The sequence below is a fragment of the Oncorhynchus keta genome, chromosome 35 (genome assembly GCF_023373465.1).
Source record: "Oncorhynchus keta strain PuntledgeMale-10-30-2019 chromosome 35, Oket_V2, whole genome shotgun sequence".
NCBI lineage: Eukaryota > Metazoa > Chordata > Actinopteri > Salmoniformes > Salmonidae > Oncorhynchus > Oncorhynchus keta.
This window is the reverse complement of record NC_068455.1, coordinates 47,867,308-47,889,244: the sequence shown is the minus strand read 5'-3', so window position 1 is coordinate 47,889,244 and position 21,937 is coordinate 47,867,308. Positions and strand designations below refer to the sequence as shown.

The window sequence follows — 21,937 nt, the reverse complement described above, 5'->3', positions numbered from 1 at the left end:
GCAGTGTGTTAAATTGATAAAGAATGCTAAAAACAGTACAACAGACATGTTAGATGTTTGTTTATTGAACAGTGGTTCGTTAATTCTCAATTGTAAACCTCATCTGTCCAATATTCCCAATTCCCTAACGTGAGGCTCAGCATTGGGCATTTACTTCTTATTACTGTACCTTATGCCAAAAAATAATTCAAGTATCAAAAGTGCATTATTGCAATACTGTCCCGCTGCAAATGCAAAATGCTTTAAATACTATAAAACCTTCAGTGCATACAGCTCAAGAAAAACAAGTCACTTAAGAAATTGTATCCCCTCTCCCTTTGGTCTCAGACGTCAGGAAGTGGACCCAATGCTCTCTGACCCCCTTTAGAAATGTTTTAATATATACATTTATTATATCAATACAAATGTAAAAAAAAAAAAAAAAAAAAAGTGCACTATGTGATGACAGCTATCTGCATAATAAGCCTATCCGTTCTGCTCGGCAGTGACCTGCATTCCCCCAAAATCCTCGTCTTCTTCCAGGCTTCGTTTCAGGCTGCCTGTGAGATACAGAGTCAAAAATCCATAAAGAAAGACTGGTGAGGTTGAACTGTAAAAATCTATTTAATCCAAACTAAAAATCAACTTCATGGGATGAAAACCAGTTGTAATTGGGCATATGAGTGCACACATTGTGTCCAGTCACTGATCAATAATAATCAGCTACTTTCAATGTGTTGCATTATAGGAATTATCTGACCTGCACCCATTGATTGTACAAATGTACTAGGATGATAGAGTAATTTATTTTGACATTAATGAAAAACATATGAACAATGGTAGCTATGACGATACAGCCATGTTGAAATGAGCCTTGCTGTTGGAAAACCACAGAAAGTGTTGGTACATAAGCACCTCCAACTGCAATGGACTTCTTTCTAGGCAGTTTGTCATCTCAAATGCACCCACGGTGACACAATAAGCCCAGGTTCTTGGAACTGTCACCTGAATGCAAGTTGCACACACTGACCTGGCATTCCAGCATGCAGGGAGAATGATCTGCCCAGCTGTATTGGTGACATCTTGATGGTGAGTTTAGCTGAGTAGATCGCTTCATATTCCTAGAAAACCCAGAGATGGAGGGAGCAATGTCACAAACATTCAGACAGACATGGTCTTATTTTGAGCAGACATTTATTTATCTGCCAAATTTGTAATGTTGAAATCCACTGAATATCCCTCAAGCCATTTTGGTATATCAGTGGTGAGAGCTGTTTGGAAGGTTGAATCAACAACTTGATAGAGGACCCTACCTGTAATTGATGCACAAAGCCCACGTTAGGGTTGATGCAGAATCTCCTCTCCTGAACGTGGCTGAAAGCATCCCTGCAGAAGAACCAGCCAAATACAGCAGGACATGTGACTAGATCTTTGGTCACTATGCATCTGGACAGCAGCAATACATGGAGTGAACTCAAAATGTCTAGGACAAAAAAAAATCCATATTGCGATAAATTTACATTTTGTTTGCAATAATCAGCGATAAATTACAGTAAATACTTTTTGGGAGAGACTAGCTTGGCGATATGGAAAAAAGTAATATTGCAATAAATGTAACTACACTGAACAAAAATATAAACGCAACAATTTCAAAGATTTGAGCTCTGGGGCATCCTGTTTCTACAACTTGGAGTCCACCTGTGGTGAAATCAATTTATTGTACTTGATTTGGAAAGACACACCTGTCTATATAAGGTTCCACATTTGACAGTGCATGTCGGAACAAAAAACCAAGCCATGAGGTCAAAGGAATGAATTGTCCGTAGAGCTCCAAGACAGGATTGCGTCGAGACACAGATCTGGGGGAGGGTACCAAAAAATGCCTGCAGCATTGAAGGTCCCCAAGAACACAGTGGCCTCCCTCATTCTTAAACGGAAGAAGTTTGGAACCACCAAGACTCTTCCTAGAGCTGGCTGCCCGGACAAACTGAACAATCGGGGGAGAAGTGCCTTGATCAGGGAGGTGATGGTCACTGACAGAGCGCCAGAGTTCCTCTGAAGATGGGAGAACCTTGCAGAAGGACAGCACTCCACCAATCAGGCCTTTATGGTAGAGTGGCCAGATGGAAACCACTCCTCAGTAAAAGGCACATGACAGCCTGCTTGGCACCTAAAGGACTCTCAGACCATTAGAAACAAGATTCTCTGATCTGATTAAACCAATATTTAACTTTTTTGCCTAAAAGCCAAGCGTCACATCTGGAAGAAACCTGGCACCATCCCTACGGTGAAGGATAGTGGTGGCAACATGTTGTGGCGATGTTTTTCAGCGGCAGGGACTGGGAGACTAGTCTGGATCAAGGGAAAGATAAACGGAGCAAAGTAGAGATCCTTGATGAAAACCTGCTCCGGGCCTCAGACTGGGACGAAGGTTCACCTTCCAACAGGATAATGACTCTTAGCACACAGCCAAGGCAATACAGGAGTGGCTTCGGGACAAGTCTCTGAATGTCCTTGAGTGGCTCAGCCAGAGCCCAGACTTGAACCTTATCGAACATCTCTGGAGACCTGACAATAGCTTGGCAGCGACACTCTCCAACCAACCTGACAGCGCTTGAGAGGATCTGCAGAGAAGAATGGGAGAAACTCTCCAAATACAGGTGTGTCAAGCTTGTAGAGTCATACCCAAGAAGACTTGAGGCTGTAATCGCTGCCAAAGGTGCTTCAACAAAGTACTGAGTAAAGGGTCTGAATACTTATGTAAATGTGATAGCGTTTTTATTTTTAAAACATTTTTTTTGTTGCTGTTTTTGCTTTGTCATTATGGGGTATTGTGTGTAGACTGATGAGGGGGAAATCAATTTAAGAATAAGGCTGTAGAAACAATGTAGAAAAAGTCAAGGGGGCCGAATACTTTCCGAATGAACTGTATATACTCACAGAAAGCTGTGAGTCTCCTTTCTGACTAGAAAAATAGCTGCATTAAACTATTTTTCCCGCAATAGCATTTTGAACAACGTTCACATGCTTGTGCTACTCAGAATGCATCGCTCTCTCCTCCGCACGGACCGTGGGGAGAGGGAGTGAGTCAGCAGCCAACAGCGAAACAGGGACAGGCAGACACTTTTATAGCAGGACTCAACACAATGCATTTACTGTTGAACAAATTATGGTTTTATAACCATCTACACAAACGTTGTGTAGCAAAATCACCAACATTTGCTTTGGTAAGAGGAAGTCAATGTCCGTGTTGGCCAATTTCGGTTTATCATTCCAGCTCTACTCTGAACTAGCTAGCAATAAATTAAGCCTGCTTGGTTTGTTGAACGGTCTTACCTGTATTTTACACCAAATGTCTCCATAAGGTATGCAATAACCAAGGCAGCACTGAAAGAAGAGAGATTTAGATTAAGATTGATACTAATCTTCATCTTTAAGTATCAGGAAGATCAATCAAGATCAATAAAGAAGCAGGCAATTTTTAAACACACTGGATCTGTTCAAAATCAAATATTTTACACGAGGTAACCAACCTTCTTGATATCCCTGCGTTTCCATGAACTAGTACCTTTCCTATGTGAACAAGACAAGGAAAGAGTCAAGATTTCTATGGGGAAATAATAAGAATTCAAAAGCACTGTTTTGCACAACCCAACAATTATCCAGGTGCAGAGTACAATAAGTCACATACAGTGCCTTCAGAAAGACATTTAGCACATTTTCTTGTGTTAAAAAGTGGGATTGAAATGGATTTAATTGTAATTTTTGATCAATGATCTACACAAAATACTCAAATGTCAGTGTCAAAATAAACACGATCAACACTTACTATATCAACGCAACATGTAAAGTGCTGGTCCCATGTTTCATGAGATGAAGTAAAATAAAAATACATTTTCCATAGGCACAAAAAGCTTATTTCTGTCAATTGTTGTGCACAAATTTGTTTACATCCCTGTTAGTGAGCATTTAATCCTTTGGCAAGATAATAAATCCACCTGGCAGATGTGGCATAGCAAAAGGCTGATTAAACAGCACTATCATTACACAGGTGCACCTTATTCTGGGAACAATAAAAGGCCACTCTAAAACGTGCAGTTGTCCCAACACAATGCCACAGCTGTCAAATTGAGGAAGCGTGCAATTGTCATGCTGACGGCAGGAATGTCCACCAGAGCTGTTGCCAGAGAATTTCATGTTAATTTCTCTACCATAAGCAGCCTCCAACGCCGTTTTAGAGAATTTGGCAGTACGTCCAACCGGCCTCACAACCGCAGACCACCTGTAACCACGTCAGCCCAGGACCTCCACACGCAGCTTCTTCACCTGCATGATCGTCAAAGGGAGGGGAAGTAGTTGTCTGTAATAAAGTCCTTTTGTGGGGAAAAACTAGTTCCGATTGGCTGGGCTCCCAAGTGGGTGATCTTACGTCCCCCCTGGCCCACCCATGGCCACAGCCCTGCCTAGTCATGTGAAATTCATAGATTAGGGACAAATTAAAGTATTTAATTTGACTGATTTCCTCATATGAACTGTAACTTAGCAAAATCTTTAAAATTGTTGCATGTTGAGTTAATATTTCTCTTCAGTGTAGATTATTATTCAACCCCGAGTCCATGCGTATTACAATCACCTTTGGCAGCAATTACGATCTTACTGGCTAAGTCTCTAAGAGCGTTCCACACCTGGATTGTGTAACATTATTCCTTTCAAAATACTTCCAATCTCTGTCAACTTGGTTGATCATTGCTAGACAACCATTTTCAAGCAGATTTAGGTCAAAACTGTAATTCGGCTAGTCGGGAACAGTCAGTGTCTTCTTGGTAAGCGACTCCAGCTTAGATTTGGCCTTGTTTTAGGTGATTTCATCTCCCAGTGTCTGGTGGAAAGCAGACTGGATCAGGTTTTCCTCTTGGATTCTGCCTGTGCTTCGCTGTTTCCTTTTAATCCTGAAAAACTTGAGTCCTTAACGATTACAAGCATACCCATAACGTGATGCAGCCACCACTACGCTTGAAAATATGGAGAGTGGTAATCAGTAATGTGTTGGATTTTTCCCAAACAACTGTATTCAGGACAAAAAACGAATTGCTTTGACACATTTTTGCAGTATTACTTTAGTGCCTTGTTGCAAAAAGGGTGCATGTTTTGGAATATATACAGTACCAGTCAAAAGTTGACACCTACTCATTCCAGGGTTTTTATTTGGACTATTTTCTAACATATGGAGTGTCACTCTTGATTGCAAGCGTTAAATTAAAATATATGTTACATTTGAGATTCTTCAAACTAGCCCCCCCATTGCCTTGATGGCAGCTTTGCACACGCTTGGCATTCTCTCAACCAGCTTCATGAGGTAGTCACCTGGAATGCATTTCAATTAACAGGTGTGCCTTGTTAAAAGTTCATTTGTGGAATATCTTAATGCATTTGAGCCAATCAGTTGAAGACCGCCACAGGAAAGGAAGACCCCGAGTTACCTCTGCTGCAGAGGATAAGTTCATTCGTTTACCAGCCTCTGAAATTGCAGACCAAATAAATGCTTCAGAGTGCAAGTAACAGACATCTCAACATCAACGTTCAGAGACTGCATGAAATCAGGCCTTCATGGTCAAATTGCTGCAAAGAAACCACTACTAAAAGGACACGAACAAAAATAAGAGACTTGATTGGGCCAAGAAACACAAGCAATGGACATTAGAACACTGGAAATCTGTCCTTTGGTCTGATGAGTCCAAATTTGAGATTTTTGGTTCCAACCACTGTCTTTGTGAGACGCAGAGTAGGAGAATGGATGATCTCTGCATGTGTGGTTCCCACCGTGAAGCATGGAGGTGGTGTGATGGTGCTTTGGTGCCCACACTATCAGTGATTTATTTAGAATTCAAGGCACACTTAACCAGCATGGCTACCACAGCATTCTGCAGTGATACGTCATCCCATCTGGTTTGCGCTTAGTGGGACTTACAACACACCTCCAGGCTGTGTAAGGGCTATTTAACCAAGGGGGCGCGGGGTGGAGTGCTGCTTCAGATGACCTGGTCTCCACAAATCACCGGACCTCAACCCAATTGAGATGAGTTGGACTGCAGAGTGAAGGAAAAGTAGCGAACAAATGCTCAGCATATGTGGGAACTCCTTCAAGACTGTTGGAAATGCATTCCAGGTGATAACCTCATGAAGCTGATTGAGAGAATGCCAAGAGTGTGCAAAGGCTGTCATCAAGGCAAAGGGTGGCTATTTGAAGAATCTCAAATATTAAATATATTTTGATTTGATTAACACTTTTTTTGGTTGCTACATGATTCCATATGTGCCATTTCATAGTTTTGATGTCTTCACTATTATTCTACAATGTAAAAAATAAAAAAATAAAGAAAAACCCTTGAATGAGTAGGTGTCCAAACTGTTTTACTGGTACCGTAAATATTATATACAGGCTTCCTTCTTTTCAATCTGTCAATTAAGTTAGTATTGTGGTTTCTCCTATCGCAGCCATTAAACTCTGTAACTGTTTTAAAGTCAACATTGGCCTCATGGTGAAATCCCTGAGCAGTGTCCTTCCTCTCCGGCAACGGAGTTATGAAGGACGGCAGTATCTTTGTAAGGACTGGGTGTATTGATACACCATCCAAAGTGTAATTAATGAAATCAAAAGGTATATTCAATGTCTGCTCTTTTTTTATTCAAGACAATTTTACTCCTTAACTTTAGGCTTGCCATAACAAAGGGGTTGAATACTTATTGACAAGACATTTTGGGGGAAAAAATCCACTGACATTATGGGATATTGTGTGTAGGCCAGTGACAAAACATGAATGTAAATCAATAAAAATTTCAGACTAACAAAATCTGAAAAAGGTTGAGGGGTGTGAATACTTTCTGAAGGCACTGTAGAAGGAAAAGAAGTACCTGCACATTGTTGTATGCATTTTTTGGAATGAAATTCTAAAGACAATATTCAATCCAATGAAATACATTTTTATTACCTCCGCTTGCTAAACAGCCATCAATAAATTCTTTAGTCTGTGGATAGAGGAGAAAATACATTTAGGCCTACTAGCAATAACATGGCAGGTCAGGCTGCATGCAGTACATTGTAACATTATCCACCACATTTAGCTCATGCTGAAACTCACCATAGGGAAATATCTAATTATGTTTTCCACAGGATTGTCGGCAATATCTAAAACAAGGTATCTGAAAACGGAAGAAAGCAGGCCACATGAATTAGCTGATCGATTGAGTGAGATGTCATTTAGCTGAGTTTTAAACACGTACCTATTCTCAGTTTGATTCTTACCGAAATTTATGTGGGAAGTTGGGCTTTATAAAATTTGCCTCAATATCTTGGCGAACACACACTAAGTGTGTTATCTCCTGTCTTTCAAGGATGGAAAGCTAAAAGAGGACAAAAAAGGTTCAGTTAACAGCACATTGTACAAACTCAAAAAAAAGTATTATTTTTATGGTCCAGGACCTTCAACATTTCGATAAATAATTTTAAAGGGCCATCCACCCCAAAGACACTAACTATAACTATGAGAATAAACTACACAACTAGAAAATGTTGGCGAACATCCACACTGGAGGCAAGGTCATCGTTCTACATTACACCTGTCAATCAATTGATCAACACATCCTACTGCGCTGTAGGCCTAATAATAAAATCTGGGAAACTCAAATTAGTATGTTATGTTTGGTATGGTTACATAAGACAGGTTACTTAAAGAGTAACTTGTGAAAAAAATGGGGGAGAAAAAAACATTTAAATCCAGATGTTTTAGGTTTAGTTAGCAGGTGACAGTGCACCTTATTTGGCAATGTGAAAAACCGATGTCAAAGCTGACGTGCATATTTATGTAACGTAGGTAAATGATGCAATGACGCCACGTAAAATGTTGTGCTTACATAGCATTCCTAACCTAGCCCAGTGTCTGCTGTATGGATCAAGCAGTCATTTGAAAGAGTAAGAAAATTTAAGCGAGACAATTCCAAGGCGAAATCCATTAACGTCAAGTTAATGGAATTCATTGCCATTGACAATCAGTCGTTCTGCCGTGGGATGTTGGCTTTCACGACTGGTCGAGAACCCGTACACACTAACGTTACCAAGTGCGCCATTTTTCAAATGTTTCCCTACCGGAGTTACACAGTAATAGAGTCACTGCTATTTGCTTCACGACATACTATGGAACGCCATTTGGGTCTTTGCGTGTCAAGAAAGATACACGTCAAATAACACTATTTGACAATAACACTATTTGACGCGTTAAATAACAGTTATATTATAGAATGTTGTGTTCAGAATATACGTGCAAGCCAAGCGCTACCACTACCATCAGTAGCACTGTCAAAGCCGTACAAAAAAAGTGCAAACACAGGCCACGAACGATGCGTTTACAATACCGCGTTGGTTATAAAGCATTATTTGTTTGACCGCAACTTCTGGGGTAGCTTGCAAGCTTTAGCTAGCACCAATTACAACCAGCCGGAAAATAATGACCAGTAGAAACGGCATTTTCACTATTCTTAGCAATGATTTAGGAATCCTTGTGAGTAAGTATTAGCTAGGTTGCCACTTGTTGTTCGCCTATTGAAATTGAACTTCAGTTCATGAACATAAATAGCTAGCCAGCTACTTAACCCTGTTGCCCAAAGCTAACATTATAAGCAGCCAGCTAGCTTCACCTGGCTAGTGAGGCTCGAAATGACCGGGTTATGCGTTGTGAAGCTAGCCACAATAAGGATTAGGCACAAGTGGAATTTGCGGTTTGCCTTCAAAATAAAAGTACCCCTTTGAAAGTGTTGCAGAAGGTTACATACGATTGGTGGAATCATGCCATATTTAGACTACATAAAGTTAAACAAAGTTGAAATGTGAAGCAATGAAATGGGGTATCAGTCTACTCGGTGACACACAGAGCACAACTGTGAAGAGTTTACACAAATATTAGCGTTGCAGCTCTAATTGAAGGACTGTGCCTATGTCAAATCATCTCCCCAACCAGACTATTGTGTGTATTGACATTCATATTGCACTGTACAGCCTTACCCCCATTTCATTGATCCCCAATCCTTAGGTATCAGTCTACTCAATACCCAATATATTTTTCCCCAATGTCCTCCTCAGAGGTATCAGACTCCAAAACACCCACGCAGTATTGTTTTTCTTTGGGAATGGTGTTCAATACACATAGGTTGACAATAAATGTGTCTCAATTCAATTGAATCCCGCAATAAGAGCTACAATGCTAATGTTCTCTGGGTGTCACTGAGTAGACTGATACCCCATGTCATTGATCAACAATCCATAGGTAAGGCTATACAGCGAAATAAGTATGCCCCAATGCATTTCTAAAGTATAATACATCTAGTGTGATTTAAAGAGATTGTCAAACAAATTGTCTTTTGTTGATTTTATATACCATTTCAACCTCGTTTCGCATGATCTATTCAATTACATACCACCCTGCATACCACTGCTGGCTTGCTTCTAAAGCTAAGCAGGGTTGGTCCTGGTCAGTCCCTGGATGGGAGACCAGATGCTGCTGGAAGTGGTGTTGGAGGGCCAGTAGGAGGCACTCTTTCCTCTGGTTGAAAAAAATATCCCAATGCCCCAGGGCAGTGATTGGAGACATTGCCCTGTGTAGGGGGACGTTAAACGGGTGTCCTGACTCTGATGTCATTAAAGATCCCATGGCACTTATCGTAAGAGTAGGGGTGTTAACCCCGGTGTCCTGGCTAAATTCCCAATCCGACCCTAAACCATCACGGTCACCTAATAATCCCCAGTTTACAATTGGCTCATTCATCCCCCTCTCCCCTGTAACTATTCCCCAGGTCGTTGCTGCAAATGAGAACGTGTTCTCAGTCAACTTACCTGGTAAAATAACAGAAATAAAAAATTACGGCATAATTCTACTATTTGTATTCATTTGCATCGCTGTCAATGACACTTATTTTGAAGGCTAACCGTAAAGTCCACTGTTGTGGCTAATCCTTATTGTGGCTAGCTTCACATAGATGAGTCATGGATTAGTGATGGGGGGCGGGTCGAGATCGGGGGCGGATCGAGATCAGGTCTGATCACGTAAAGGGAGAAATAAAAGTTCATGGCCCATATCACTTCGTATCCTGCCTAGCAGTAAAGACACAATGTTTGTACAGATGTGAAGGAGGAGACTCAGCCTAGGAGGAAGGGTTAAATATCAGTGCTTGTGTGAAAATGTTTGTCGAATGCAGCTGTATTGATCCTCTGGGGAAAGCTTTCATGAGTGTCCATTGAGTTTTTACCTCTGAGAATTAGAACCTAACACCTAGCTATATTGTTAGCTAGCTAACTATAGCTACTGAAACAGATTGTCGTTTTGCTGTTTTTGAGGAAGAACATTGTTTGCATCCATGAGCTAGCTAGCTTTTTTTATGACCAGAACTGTAGGTGAGCGAGACAACTTTACCAGCATCATAGCATACGTATCGATGAATCATTGTGACATATGAAATACGAGTGATGGTGTAATAACTACGTTAAAAAATGAACAAACGCAGTAATTTATTATGTGACGTGCAGTCATATTCAGGTCCTGATTGGTCAACAAGCTTATTTGACATGCAAAGTCCCAAATGAAACGACTGAACAAATGAAACGAGAGAATCAAACAACTGAATAAATGAACAATGAAACAGCAAATAATGGAAAGAAATAGGTTTTGATCCTGTTTTACTGGTAATGGGGACATGCATAAATGCCAACAAAACCTTTTGGTCAGTGGTGTGTGTAACCTTTTTTTAACTAGGCAAGTCAGTTAAGAACAAATTCTTATTTACAATGACGGCCTACCTCGGCCAAACCGGAATGACGCTGGGCCACACATTGGATGCTACTGTAGGCTGAATGATAGAACAGCTAGTTCCATGTTAAAATGTTATGGGATGCACTTTCTCCATAGTTTTTTATGGTAGGCCACTCTGGTAGGCTGGAAGTTGCAGAATATTCACAGGGTTCTAATCTGAGCTCAGCAGACCTGAAATTTGCTCAGTGCCTAATTTATTTGGAGGGAACATTGGTCTTGGGTACTGTATAAAAACCAACAACGACTACCAGGGTGATCCCTGTCAAAGGTATGTTTTAATTTTTCAGAAATAGATGGATTTTGTACGGGATGAATATTGTAAATTAAGGATTTGGAGGGGGGGCATCTGACTCAGGTGGGATTAGAACTCACAGCCATTGAACTATGAGACAACTTTCTTTGTGGATGCGCCACCAATTGCTTGAAAACTATTTTTTTCTAAATCTTGGATACCAAAATGACATTTAGAAATGGGTCTATAATTACTCTGTAGGGAGGGGGTCTAGATTAGGCTTTAAGTAAATTGTAATTCGTAACATATATGAAAAGGATGACGGACATCCACAAATTATGTCCCAGATTTACATTTACCATGTTACTTCTACTCAGAGTCCAGCTTGATTAATAAGGTAACAGTCCATTCAGTTCATGTTCATTGTCAGTGACAACTGCAAATAATACTTAAGTGTACATGTAAAGGGAAAATTATATAGAAACTCAAATTTCAATGTAGCAATTCAACAAACGCCATTTTGCACGTGCATCTTTTACAGCATGTTACTGCTTGCCTTGTTGCTCAAGTGATTTGGTTTGCAAGTGATTCACATTTTTCTAATGGTTGTTTATTAAGTTTGGATATTTTTCACTGTGCTGATCTGTCTGTTCTGTGCAACCATTTGGTCTTGAACAATTTGCTCAGTGCCGAAATTTGGTCTGAAATATATTTTTTGTTATGTGTTAGACACCAGTAAGCCTAGCTGTCAGCTAATGGGACTGTCCAGTCCTTCTTTTATCATCTTAACATAGATGCAGTAATGATTATATTTTAGTCACTAATCTAGATAAAGTAATACATGCTTTTATTTCCCCATGCCTAGATTACTGTAAGTCTTTGTATACGCCGCAGTCAAATCACTCCAACGTCTGCAGTTTGTTCAATATTCTGCAGCTCTGCTTTAACAGGCAGCAGAAAATGTAACCATAACACACCTATTTTCAAATCAAAATGTATTTGTCACATGCGCCAAATACAACAGACCATAACGTGAAATTCTTAAGAGCCCTTAACCAACAATGCTGAGTTTTTTCCCCAAAAAAATTTGTGAGACAAATAACTAAAAGGAAAAATTGTAACAATAAAATAACAATAACAAGGGGTACTGAGTCAATGTGTAGGGGTACGAGTTAGTCAAGGTAATATGTACATGTAGGTAGGGGTAAAGTGACTATGCATAGATAAACAGAGTAGCAGCAGCATATGTGAAGGGTGTGAATGTATACGTGTGGCGTTAATATACATGTCTGTGTGTGGTTAGGGTCCAGTGAGTGTACATCGAGCCTGAGCAAAACATTTATAACTAATAAAATAAAGGTTCAATGGAAATAGTCCGGAAAGCCATTTGATTAAATGTTCAGCAGTCTTGTAGCTTGGGGGTAGAAGCTGTTAAGGAGCCTTTTTGTCTAAGACTTGGCGCTCCGGTACCACTTGTCGTGCTGTAGCTGAGAGTTTAGCTTCTCTACACTGGAGACCAGTCCCTTTCAGAATACATTTTATAATTGCATTAATCAAGTTTAAGACTTGGTTTAGCCCCATCCTATATCTTTCATATTTTAATCTCCTTACGAGCCAGGTCGCAACCGGAGATTCTTTGGCAGGGCACTGTTGACCATTCCAAAGTCTAGGTTGAAAACAAAAGGAAACCGGGCATTTGCCATTAAATCACTGCTAAAAAGACACACTTTTATAAAGATATATTTCGGCCTCCCGGGTGGCGCAGTGGTTAAGGGCGCTGTACTGCAGCACCAGCTGTGCCATCAGAGTCCCTGGGTTCGCGCCCAGGCTCTGTCGTAACCGGCCGCGACCGGGAGGTCTGTGGGGCGACGCACAATCGGCCTAGCGTCGTCCGGGTTAGGGAGGGCTCGGTAGGGATGTCCTTATCTCATCGCGCACCAGCGACTCCTGTGGCGGGCCGGGCGCAGTGAGCGCTAACCAAGGTTGCCAGTTGCACGGTGTACCCTCTGACACATTGGTGCGGCTGGCTTCCGGGTTGGATGCGCGCTGTGTTAAGAAGCAGGACGGCTGGTTGGGTTGTGTATCGGAAGACGCTTATTATATTATATTATTATATACTGTTACTTGTATTGAAAAGCGTTATATAACTGAAGTTATTATTTTGGCCTATGCTTGTAGGCCTATTTTACATTCAGCAATAGCAAGCCTGCTTCTCTCCTTGAACAGGCCTAGTATTAAAAAAAAAGAGTTACCATTTTGAAATGGCTGCGCTCTGCAGTCCAAAGTTGCACGATTTTAAACAAAATTACTCTATCTAGGCTAACAGTAAAATTAGAAATGATATTATTGTTATCAAGTAAGTATGCTACACAATTATTGTCTGGACTGTAAACTGCAGTGATGTAGGCTAATTTTAATAACAGCTCAAATGTCCTATTTTGAATGCATGCTTCATGCTGAAATAACTGCATAGGCAAGGCCTGATTATGCAACCATTCGGATCAGTTATGGGTCTATTCGACAGTTTACAACAGGGCTATCAAACGCATTCCACAGAGGGCCTAGTGTCTGCAGGTTTTAGTTTTTTCCTTTCAATTAAGCCCTCAATTAAGCCCTTGACTACCAGGTGTGGAGAGTTCCTTACTAATATTAATTCATCTATCAAGTACAAGGGAAGAACAAAAACCCACATATACTCAGCCCTCCATAGTTTGACACCAGTGGTTTACAAGGTTCAGAAAGGTACATTAGCAGGCCCCTCATATGGTGTATTTGAGAAGAAATTGGCTTCTGACACAGGTGTGCTGTCTGTCGTGGATAATCAGTCTCCCAAGTCATCCCATAATTAATGTGGCCAACAACATACTCACACAACCAGTTATTCAGGAAAGCTCACAATGCGCTCTGCCTCCTGTCCTCTCCGAACAGCTATTCCTAGTTAGAACCCTTCAATAGAAGACGTTTTTGATTGATTGTTGACGTTGTATCGTTGGGCACTCTGAAAGTGACCCCAATGATGGAAATAGTTCCCCACCGTTTTGGTAGTTATCGTGTGGACGCTGCTGTTCACTTGAATTATAACTACTTAAATGTTTATCGTCCTTGGTGTGGATGGCCCTTCACACTTAGAGGGTCGGTGTGAGTGCAGGCTTTTGTTCCAGCCAAGCAGAAACACACCTGATTCTACCAATCAATTATCCACCATCGTCAGTCGAGACTGACTTATTGAATGAGGTGTCACTGCTTGACTGGTCTGGAACAAAGGTCTGCACCCACACCTGCCCTCCACAGATCAGAATAACCACCCCTGTTTTAATTATGGTATACCAACTTACCTTGCTTTTCATAGCAGCTGAGTAGGGACCTAAAAACAGGCCTGGTAGAATTTCCTAACAATGGAGAAACATGTTTTGGCATCATTATGAGATGACTCAGCACTTCTGTTGCCCGTTTCAAGAATTCCACTTTGGGGAGAAAAGGGCATAGCTACCTGCATTTCTCGTCTCATTGGATACGCCCAGTCCTGTGGAAGATATCAGGGGGGGAAAAAAATCAAGGGATGTTAGCTGGCAGGCTAACTAGCTACTTAACGGTATATTTAAGCAATAATGCACGAGGGGGTGTGGTATATGGCCAATATACAACGGCTAAGGGCTGATCTTACACGCCTGCCCTTAGCCGTGGTATATTGGCCATATACCACAAACCCTTTCGCTATTAAACTGTTACCAACGTAATTACAGTTGTAAAATAAATGTTTTGTCATACCCGTGGTATGTTGTTTGGCTGAACGCCGCGGAATGAGACCATTTTAAATTACGTTTGTAACTAGTTTATAATAGCAATTAGGCCTTTCGCCGTGGTTTATTGGCCATATACAAACTACCTAGATAGTTAGCCGATGTTAGGTGGCTAGTTCGCGGAACACATCTAATTTGAGCAGAAATATAATTAACGGTAATTTAAAAATACTTCAGACAATATTACATTTAACTAACGTTCGTCACATTTGTCGCGTGAGAGATGACATGTTAGACATCTTACAAGGGCTGTTTTTGAGTATGCTAACTTGTTCATTTAGCTAGCTGCGTTAGCTTTGCATGCTAGAACTTACCAATAGGTCCTCCTTACACAGAGGAAGGGACGGGAACTGAAGCTTATTCTCATCGTCCATCTTGCAGTGTACTCGGGCGCCGGTACCCCGGCCTGTCGCTCGGTTTTGTTGGTTTGCTAGCTAAAACTGTACAATTGCAGAAGTTTGTTTTGAGGTTGCACATGCGTTTCCGCCATGCTGCTACCTTTCGGATGCGTCACGTGACCAGAGACAAAAACGTCACCACGTAGACGTTCTTCTTCGATGACGTTTAACGGCGGTTGGAATCCAATAAATATTGCATTACCGCCACCTACAAGACAACTCCCTTATTATTTGCTTGAAAAAATATAACTTCGATAACCACGGAGACCTGCTCTTAGCTGCTCTCTGTAAATACATGGGAATTTCAATGCGGGATCCTTAGGACGTCACTATCCAATTGAAGTTAACATTGAAAATAAAGACCCTTTCCTGTTTTTGCAAATGTTGCCACACAAGGGCGATGTGCCCAAGTTGGTTGTAGAACAAGGGGGAGTTCTTATAGAACGCCAGCATGGCTCCTTGGCGAGAGAGTTGGAGTGAGGTCGGTCTAGAGGAAATGGTGAGTGTGCTTGAATCCGAAAGTGTGGCAAGTGAAGTGGTGTGGGGGCTGTGCTTTGGCAAAGTGGGTGGGGTTATATCCTGCCTGGTTGGCCCTGTCTGGGGCTATCGTCAGACGGGGCCAGTGTCTCCCGACCCCTCCTGTCTCAGCCTCCAGTATTTATGCCACAATAGTTTGTGTCGGGGGCCTAGGGTCAGTCTGTTATATCTGGAGTTTTCTCCTGTCTTATCCGGTGTCCTGTGTGAATTTAAGTATGCCCCCTCTAATTCTCTCTTTCGGAGGACCAGAGCCCTAGGAACATGCCTTAGGACTACCTGGGCTGATGACTCCTTGCTGTCCCCAGTCCACCTGGTCGTGCTGCTGCTCCAGTTTAAACTATTCTGCCTGCGGCTATGGAACCCTGACCTGTTCACCGGACATGCTGTTTTCCACTCTCTCAATCTACCGCACCAGCTGTTCCGGACGACTGTGTGATCACACTCTCCGTAGCCGAGGTGAGCAAGTACTTTAAACAGGTCAATATTTACAAGGCCGCAGGGCCATACGGATTACCAGGATGTGTACTCAGAGCATGCGAAGACCAACTGCCAAGTGTCCTGCAAGGGTCCTGAGCTTAGTTATGAACTTGAAAGGCACTCTGGTGTTGAACGCTGAGCTATAGTCAATGAACAGCATGTAGGTGTTCCTCTTGTCCAGGTGGGAGAGTGCAGTGTGGAGTGCCAGTCACGGACCAGGATGTCTTTCTCCCAGGCAGACTAAATAACCTTTTTGCCCGCTTTGAGGACAATACAGTGTCACTGACACGGCCCGCAGCTAAAACATGCGGACTCTCCTTCACTGCAGCCTACGTGAGGAAAACATTTAAACGTGTCAACCATCGCAAGGCTGCAGGCCCAGACGGCATCCCCAGCCGCGCCCTCAGAGCATGCGCAGACCAGCTGGCTGGTATGTTTACGGACATATTCAATCAATCCCTATTCCAGTCTGTTGTTCCCACATGCTTCAAGAGGGCCACCATTGTTCCTGTTCCCAAGAAAACTAAGGTAACTGAGCTAAACGACTACCGCCCCGTAGCACTCACTTCCGTCATCATGAAGTGCTTTGAGAGACGAGTCAAGGACCATATCACCTCCACCCTACCTGACACCCTAGACCCACTCCAATTTGCTTACCGCCCAAATAGGTCCACAGACGATGCAATCTCAACCACACTGCACACTGCCCTAACCCATCTGGACAAGAGGAATACCTATGTGAGAATGCTGTTCATCGACTACAGCTCTGCATTTAACACCATTGTGCCCTCCAAGCTCGTCATCAAGCTCGAGACCCTGGGTCTCGACCCCGCCCTGTGCAACTGGGTACTGGACTTCCTGACGGGCCGCCCCCAGGTGGTGAGGGTAGGCAACAACATTTCCACCCCGCTGATCCTCAACACTGGGGCCCCACAAGGGTGCTTTCTGAGCCCTCTCCCGTACTCCCTGTTCACCCACGACTGCGTGGCCACGCACGCCTCCAACTCAATCATCAAGTTTGCGGACGACACAACAGTGGTAGGCTTGATTACCAACAACGACGAGACGGCCTACAGGGAGGAGGTGAGGGCCCTCGGAGTGTGGTGTCAGGAAAATAACCTCACACTCAACGACAACAAAACTAATGAGATGATTGTGGACTTCAGGAAACAGCAGAGGGAACACCCCCCTATCCACATTGATGGGACAGTAGTGGAGAGGGTAGTAAGTTTTAAGTTCCTCGGCGTACTCATCACAGACAAACTGAATTGGTCCACCCACACAGACAGCATCGTGAAGAAGGCGCAGCAGTGCCTCTTCAACCTCAGGAGGCTGAAGAAATTCGTCTTGTCACCAAAAGCACCCACAAACTTCTACAGATGCACAATCGAGAGCATCCTGTCGGGCTGTATCACCCCCTGGTACGGCAACTGCTCCGCCCACAACCGTAAGGCTCTCCAGAGGGTAGTGAGGTCTGCACAACGCATCACCGGGGGCAAACTACCTGCCCTCCAGGACACCTACACCACCCGATGTCACAGGAAGGCCATAAAGATCATCAAGGACAACAACCACCCGAGCCACTGCCTGTTCACCCCGCTATCATCCAGAAGGTGAGGTCAGTACAGGTGCATCAAAGCTGGGACCGAGAGACTGAAAAACAACTTCTATCTCAAGGCCATCAGACTGTTAAACAGCCATCACTAACATTGAGTGGCTGCTGCCAACACACTGACTCAACTCCAGCCACGTTAATAATGGGAATTGATGGGAAATTATGTAAAATATATCACTAGCCACTTTAAACAATGCTACCTAATATAATGTTTACATACCATACATTATTAATCTCATATGTATATGTATATACTGTACTCTATATCATCTACTGCATTTTTATGTAATACATGTATCACTAGCCACTTTAACTATGCCACTTTGTTTACATACTCATCTCATATGTATATACTGCACTCAATACCATCTACTGTATCTTGCCTATGCCGCTCTGTACCATCACTCACTCATATATCTTTATGTACATATTCTTATCCCCTTACACTTGTGTCTATAAGGTAGTAGTTTTGGAATTGTTAGCTAGATTACTTGTTGGTTATTACTGCATTGTCGGAACTAGAAGCACAAGCATTTCGCTACACTCGCATTAACATCTGCTAACCATGTGTATGTGACAAATAAAATTTGATTTGATTTAGAGATTCGGTCACCTGTGGATCTGTTGAGGTGGTATGCAAATTGGAGTGGGTCCAGGGTGTCTGGGATGATGGTGTTGATGTGGGCCATTTCATGGTTACGAAATGTGAGTGCTACGGGGCGATAGTCATTTAGACAGGTTAGCTTGCCATTCTTGGGTACAGGGACTATGGTGGTCTGCTTGAAACATGTAGGTATTACGAACTCAGGTTGAGGTTGAAAATGTCAGTGAAGATGCCAGTTGTCCCTGCGGCCTTGTGAATGTTAACCTGTTTAAATGTCTTGCTCACATCGGCTACGTAGAGCGAGATCACACAATCGTCTGGAACAGCTGGTGCTCTCATGCACAGTTCAGTGGTGCTTGCCTCGACGCGAGCATTGAAGGAAATTAGGTCTTCGGGTAAACTCGTGTGACTGGGCAGCTTACGGCCAGGTTTCTCTTTGTAATCCGTGATAGTTTGCAAGCCCTGTCGCATCTGACAAGCATCGGATCGTAGTAGGATTCAATCTTAGTCCTGTATTTTACGTTTTGACTGTTTGATGGCTCGATCAAGGTCATATTGGATTTCTTATAAGTGTCTGGATTAATGTCCTGCTCTTTAAAAGTGACAGCTCTAGCCTTTAGGTCATTTCGGATGTTGCCTGTAATCCATGGATTCTGGTTGGGATATGTATGTATGGTCTATGTGGGGACGATGTTGTCTATGCACTTATTAATGATGCTGGGGACTGATGTGGTGACCTCCTCAATGTTATCGGATGAGTCCCGGAACATATCCCAGTCTGTTCTAGCGAAACAGTCCTGTAGCTTGGCATCCGCTTCATCTGACCCCTTCTGTATTGAGCATGTCACTGGTACTTCCTGTTTGAGTTTTTCCTTGTAAGCAGCAATCAGGAGGATAGAGTTATGGTCAGATTTGCCAAATGGAGGGCGAGGGAGAGCTTTGTATGTGTTTCTGTGTGTGGAGTAAAGGTGATTTAGATTTTTTTCACCTCTAGTTGCACAGTTCACAAACTGGTAAAAAAATGATTTAAGACAGATTTCAGTTTCCCAGCAATAAAATCATCGGCCAATAGGAGCAGTACTTTTGGATGTGCACTTACTTGTTTGCTTATGGCCCTATACACGTTGAATGCAGTCTTAGTGCCAGGATCGGTTTGTGGTGGTAAATAGACAGCTATGAAAAATCTAGAAGAAAACTCTCTCTATAAATAGTATGGTGTGCAGTTTATCATGAGGTATTCTAACTCAGGTGAGCAAAACCGTGAGCAAAACTTCCTTAACATTAGAGATCGTGCACCAGCTGTTGTTGACAAGGAGACACACCTCCTCCCTTAACCTTTTCCGAAGTTTGGTCTTGAAGATGCATAGAATAACCAGCTAAATATACACTACCGGTCAAAAGTTTTAGAACACCTACTCATTCTCGGGTTTTTCTTTATTTTTACTATTTTCTACATTGTAGAATAGCAGTGAATACATAAAAACTATTAAATAACACATATGGAATCATGTAGTAACCAAAAAAGTGTTACACAAATCAAAACTAATTTTATATTCTTCAAATAGCCACCCTTTGCCTTGATGACAGCTTTGCACACTCTCTGGCCTCTAGGTCACCAGACTGCTGTCACCATTGTCACACACACCAGCACTTATTGACACTCACCTGGACTTCATCACCTCCTTGATTACCTGCCCTATTTCTGTCACTCCCTTTGGTTCTTTCCCCAGGCGTTATGGTTTCTGTATCTGTTTCATGGTGGTGCACTGTTTGTGGTTTTTGTTTTGTTCATTTATTAATTAAATGTATTCACTCCCTGAACTTGCTTCCGGACTCTCAGCGTACATTGTTACGACGACGCTGGGCCAATTGTGCACCGCCTTATGGGACTCCCAATCACAGCCGGATGTGATACAGCTTGGATTTGAACCAGGTACTATAGTGACACCGCTTGCACTGAGATACAGTGCCTTAGACCGCTGCGCCACTCGGGAGCCCTACATACAACCAACCACCCATAAAAAAAATTCTGTAACTACATCGCATGATGGTGATGATGGTGGACACACAAAGTCAAGAAGAATGCAAAGTACATAAATGTACAGTAGGATACAAGTATACACCCCTTGCAGATGCGGTGGCAGGAAGCATAAACTCCATATTGAAGATACATTCACAGCCTCAATGTTTTAAGATGAGGCATGCATACAGTATAAAGATTGGTGATCTAGCTAATGTTAATTTAGGTTATTGTGTAGTCCAAAAACGTATTGTACAGTCTCTGTGCCCTTATGACCTCTGGTTGTGGGTGTAGAGGAATGTGTGTGCCAGCAGCTCACAGTCTCAGGTCAAAGTCTCAGGTCATCGTTACCAATCAACTTCATTACAGTTAAAAACGACTTTGACTACCACCACCGATTTCTGGATCCTAGCAATGCTAACGAGCTTATACAAATGTATTTTTATTTAATTTCACCTTTATTTAACCAGGTAGGCTAGTTGAGAACAAGTTCTCATTTGCAACTGCGACCTGGCCAAGATAAAGCATAGCAATTCGACGGATACAACAACACAGAGTTACACATGGAATAAACAAAACATACAGTCAATAATACAGTAGAAAAAAGAAAACAAAAAAGTCTATATACAGTGAGTGCAAATGAGGTAAGATAAGGGAGTTAAGGCAATAAATAGGCCACGGTGGCGAAGTAATTACAATATGGCAATTAAACACTGGAATGGTAGATTTGCAGAAGATGAATATGCAAGTAGAGATACTGGGGTGCAAAGGAGCAAGATAAATAAATAAATACAGTATGGGGATGAGGTAGATAGTTGGGCTGTTTACAGATGGGCTATGTACAGGTGCAGTGATCTGTGAGCTGCTCTGACAGCTGGTGCTTAAAGCTAGTGAGGGCGATATGAGTCTCCAGCTTCAGTGATTTTTGCAGTTCGTTCCAGTCATTGGCAGCAGAGAACTGGAAGGAAAGGCGACCAAAGTAGGAATTGGCTTTGGGGGTGACCAGTGAGATATACCTGCTGGAGCACGTGCTACGAGTGGGTGTTGCTATGGTGATCAGTGAGCTGAGATAAGGCGGGGCTTTACCTAGCAGAGACTTGTAGATAACCTGTAGCCAGTGGGTTTGGCGACATGTATGAAGCGAGGGCCAACCAACGAGAGCGTACAGGTCGCAGTGGTGGGTAGTATTGGTGAGGCTTTGGTGACAAAACGGATGGTGCTGTGATAGACTGCACCCAATTTGTTGAGTAGAGTGTTGGAGGCTATTTTATAGATGACATCACCGAAGTCGAGGATCGGTAGGATGGGAGTTAGCATTTAGCAGGCATTACTTCTAAACCTGAAAAGGGACAACTTCTACATGCTATTCAGAGAAAACAACCAAATATATCCAAATCAGACTTAAGTAACCACATTGTG

The 21,937-nt window shown here is 42.4% G+C and overlaps 1 protein-coding gene across 1 annotated transcript; it reads right to left on the bottom strand.

Moving 5' to 3' along the window:
• Window positions 1-45: 45 nt before the first annotated feature.
• Window positions 46-15,391, bottom strand: LOC118368571 (serine/threonine/tyrosine-interacting protein A-like). Its single transcript, XM_035752772.2, has 11 exons — window positions 15,182-15,391; window positions 14,558-14,590; window positions 14,403-14,456; window positions 7,283-7,380; window positions 7,119-7,179; window positions 6,969-7,005; window positions 3,513-3,552; window positions 3,316-3,366; window positions 1,293-1,365; window positions 1,010-1,100; window positions 46-539 (listed from the first exon to the last, which is right to left on the bottom strand). Exons 1-11 carry the CDS (start codon window positions 15,239-15,241, stop codon window positions 466-468), a joined length of 672 nt encoding a protein of 223 aa, XP_035608665.1. The 5' UTR covers window positions 15,242-15,391; the 3' UTR covers window positions 46-465.
• Window positions 15,392-21,937: the final 6,546 nt, after the last annotated feature.

What these genes read in the sequence shown, in the direction of transcription:
- LOC118368571 (XM_035752772.2), bottom strand. Translation starts at nt 15,241, where the DNA reads ATGGACGATGAGAATAAGCTTCAGTTCCCGTCCCTTCCTCTGTGTAAG. An exon ending in TGTGTAAGGAGGACCTATTG is followed by an intron (nt 14,591 to 15,181) that starts GTAAGTTCTAGC and finishes TATCTTCCACAG; the next exon opens with GACTGGGCGTATCCAATGAG. An exon ending in AACTTCCCACATAAATTTCG is followed by an intron (nt 7,180 to 7,282) that starts GTAAGAATCAAA and finishes TTCCGTTTTCAG; the next exon opens with ATACCTTGTTTTAGATATTG.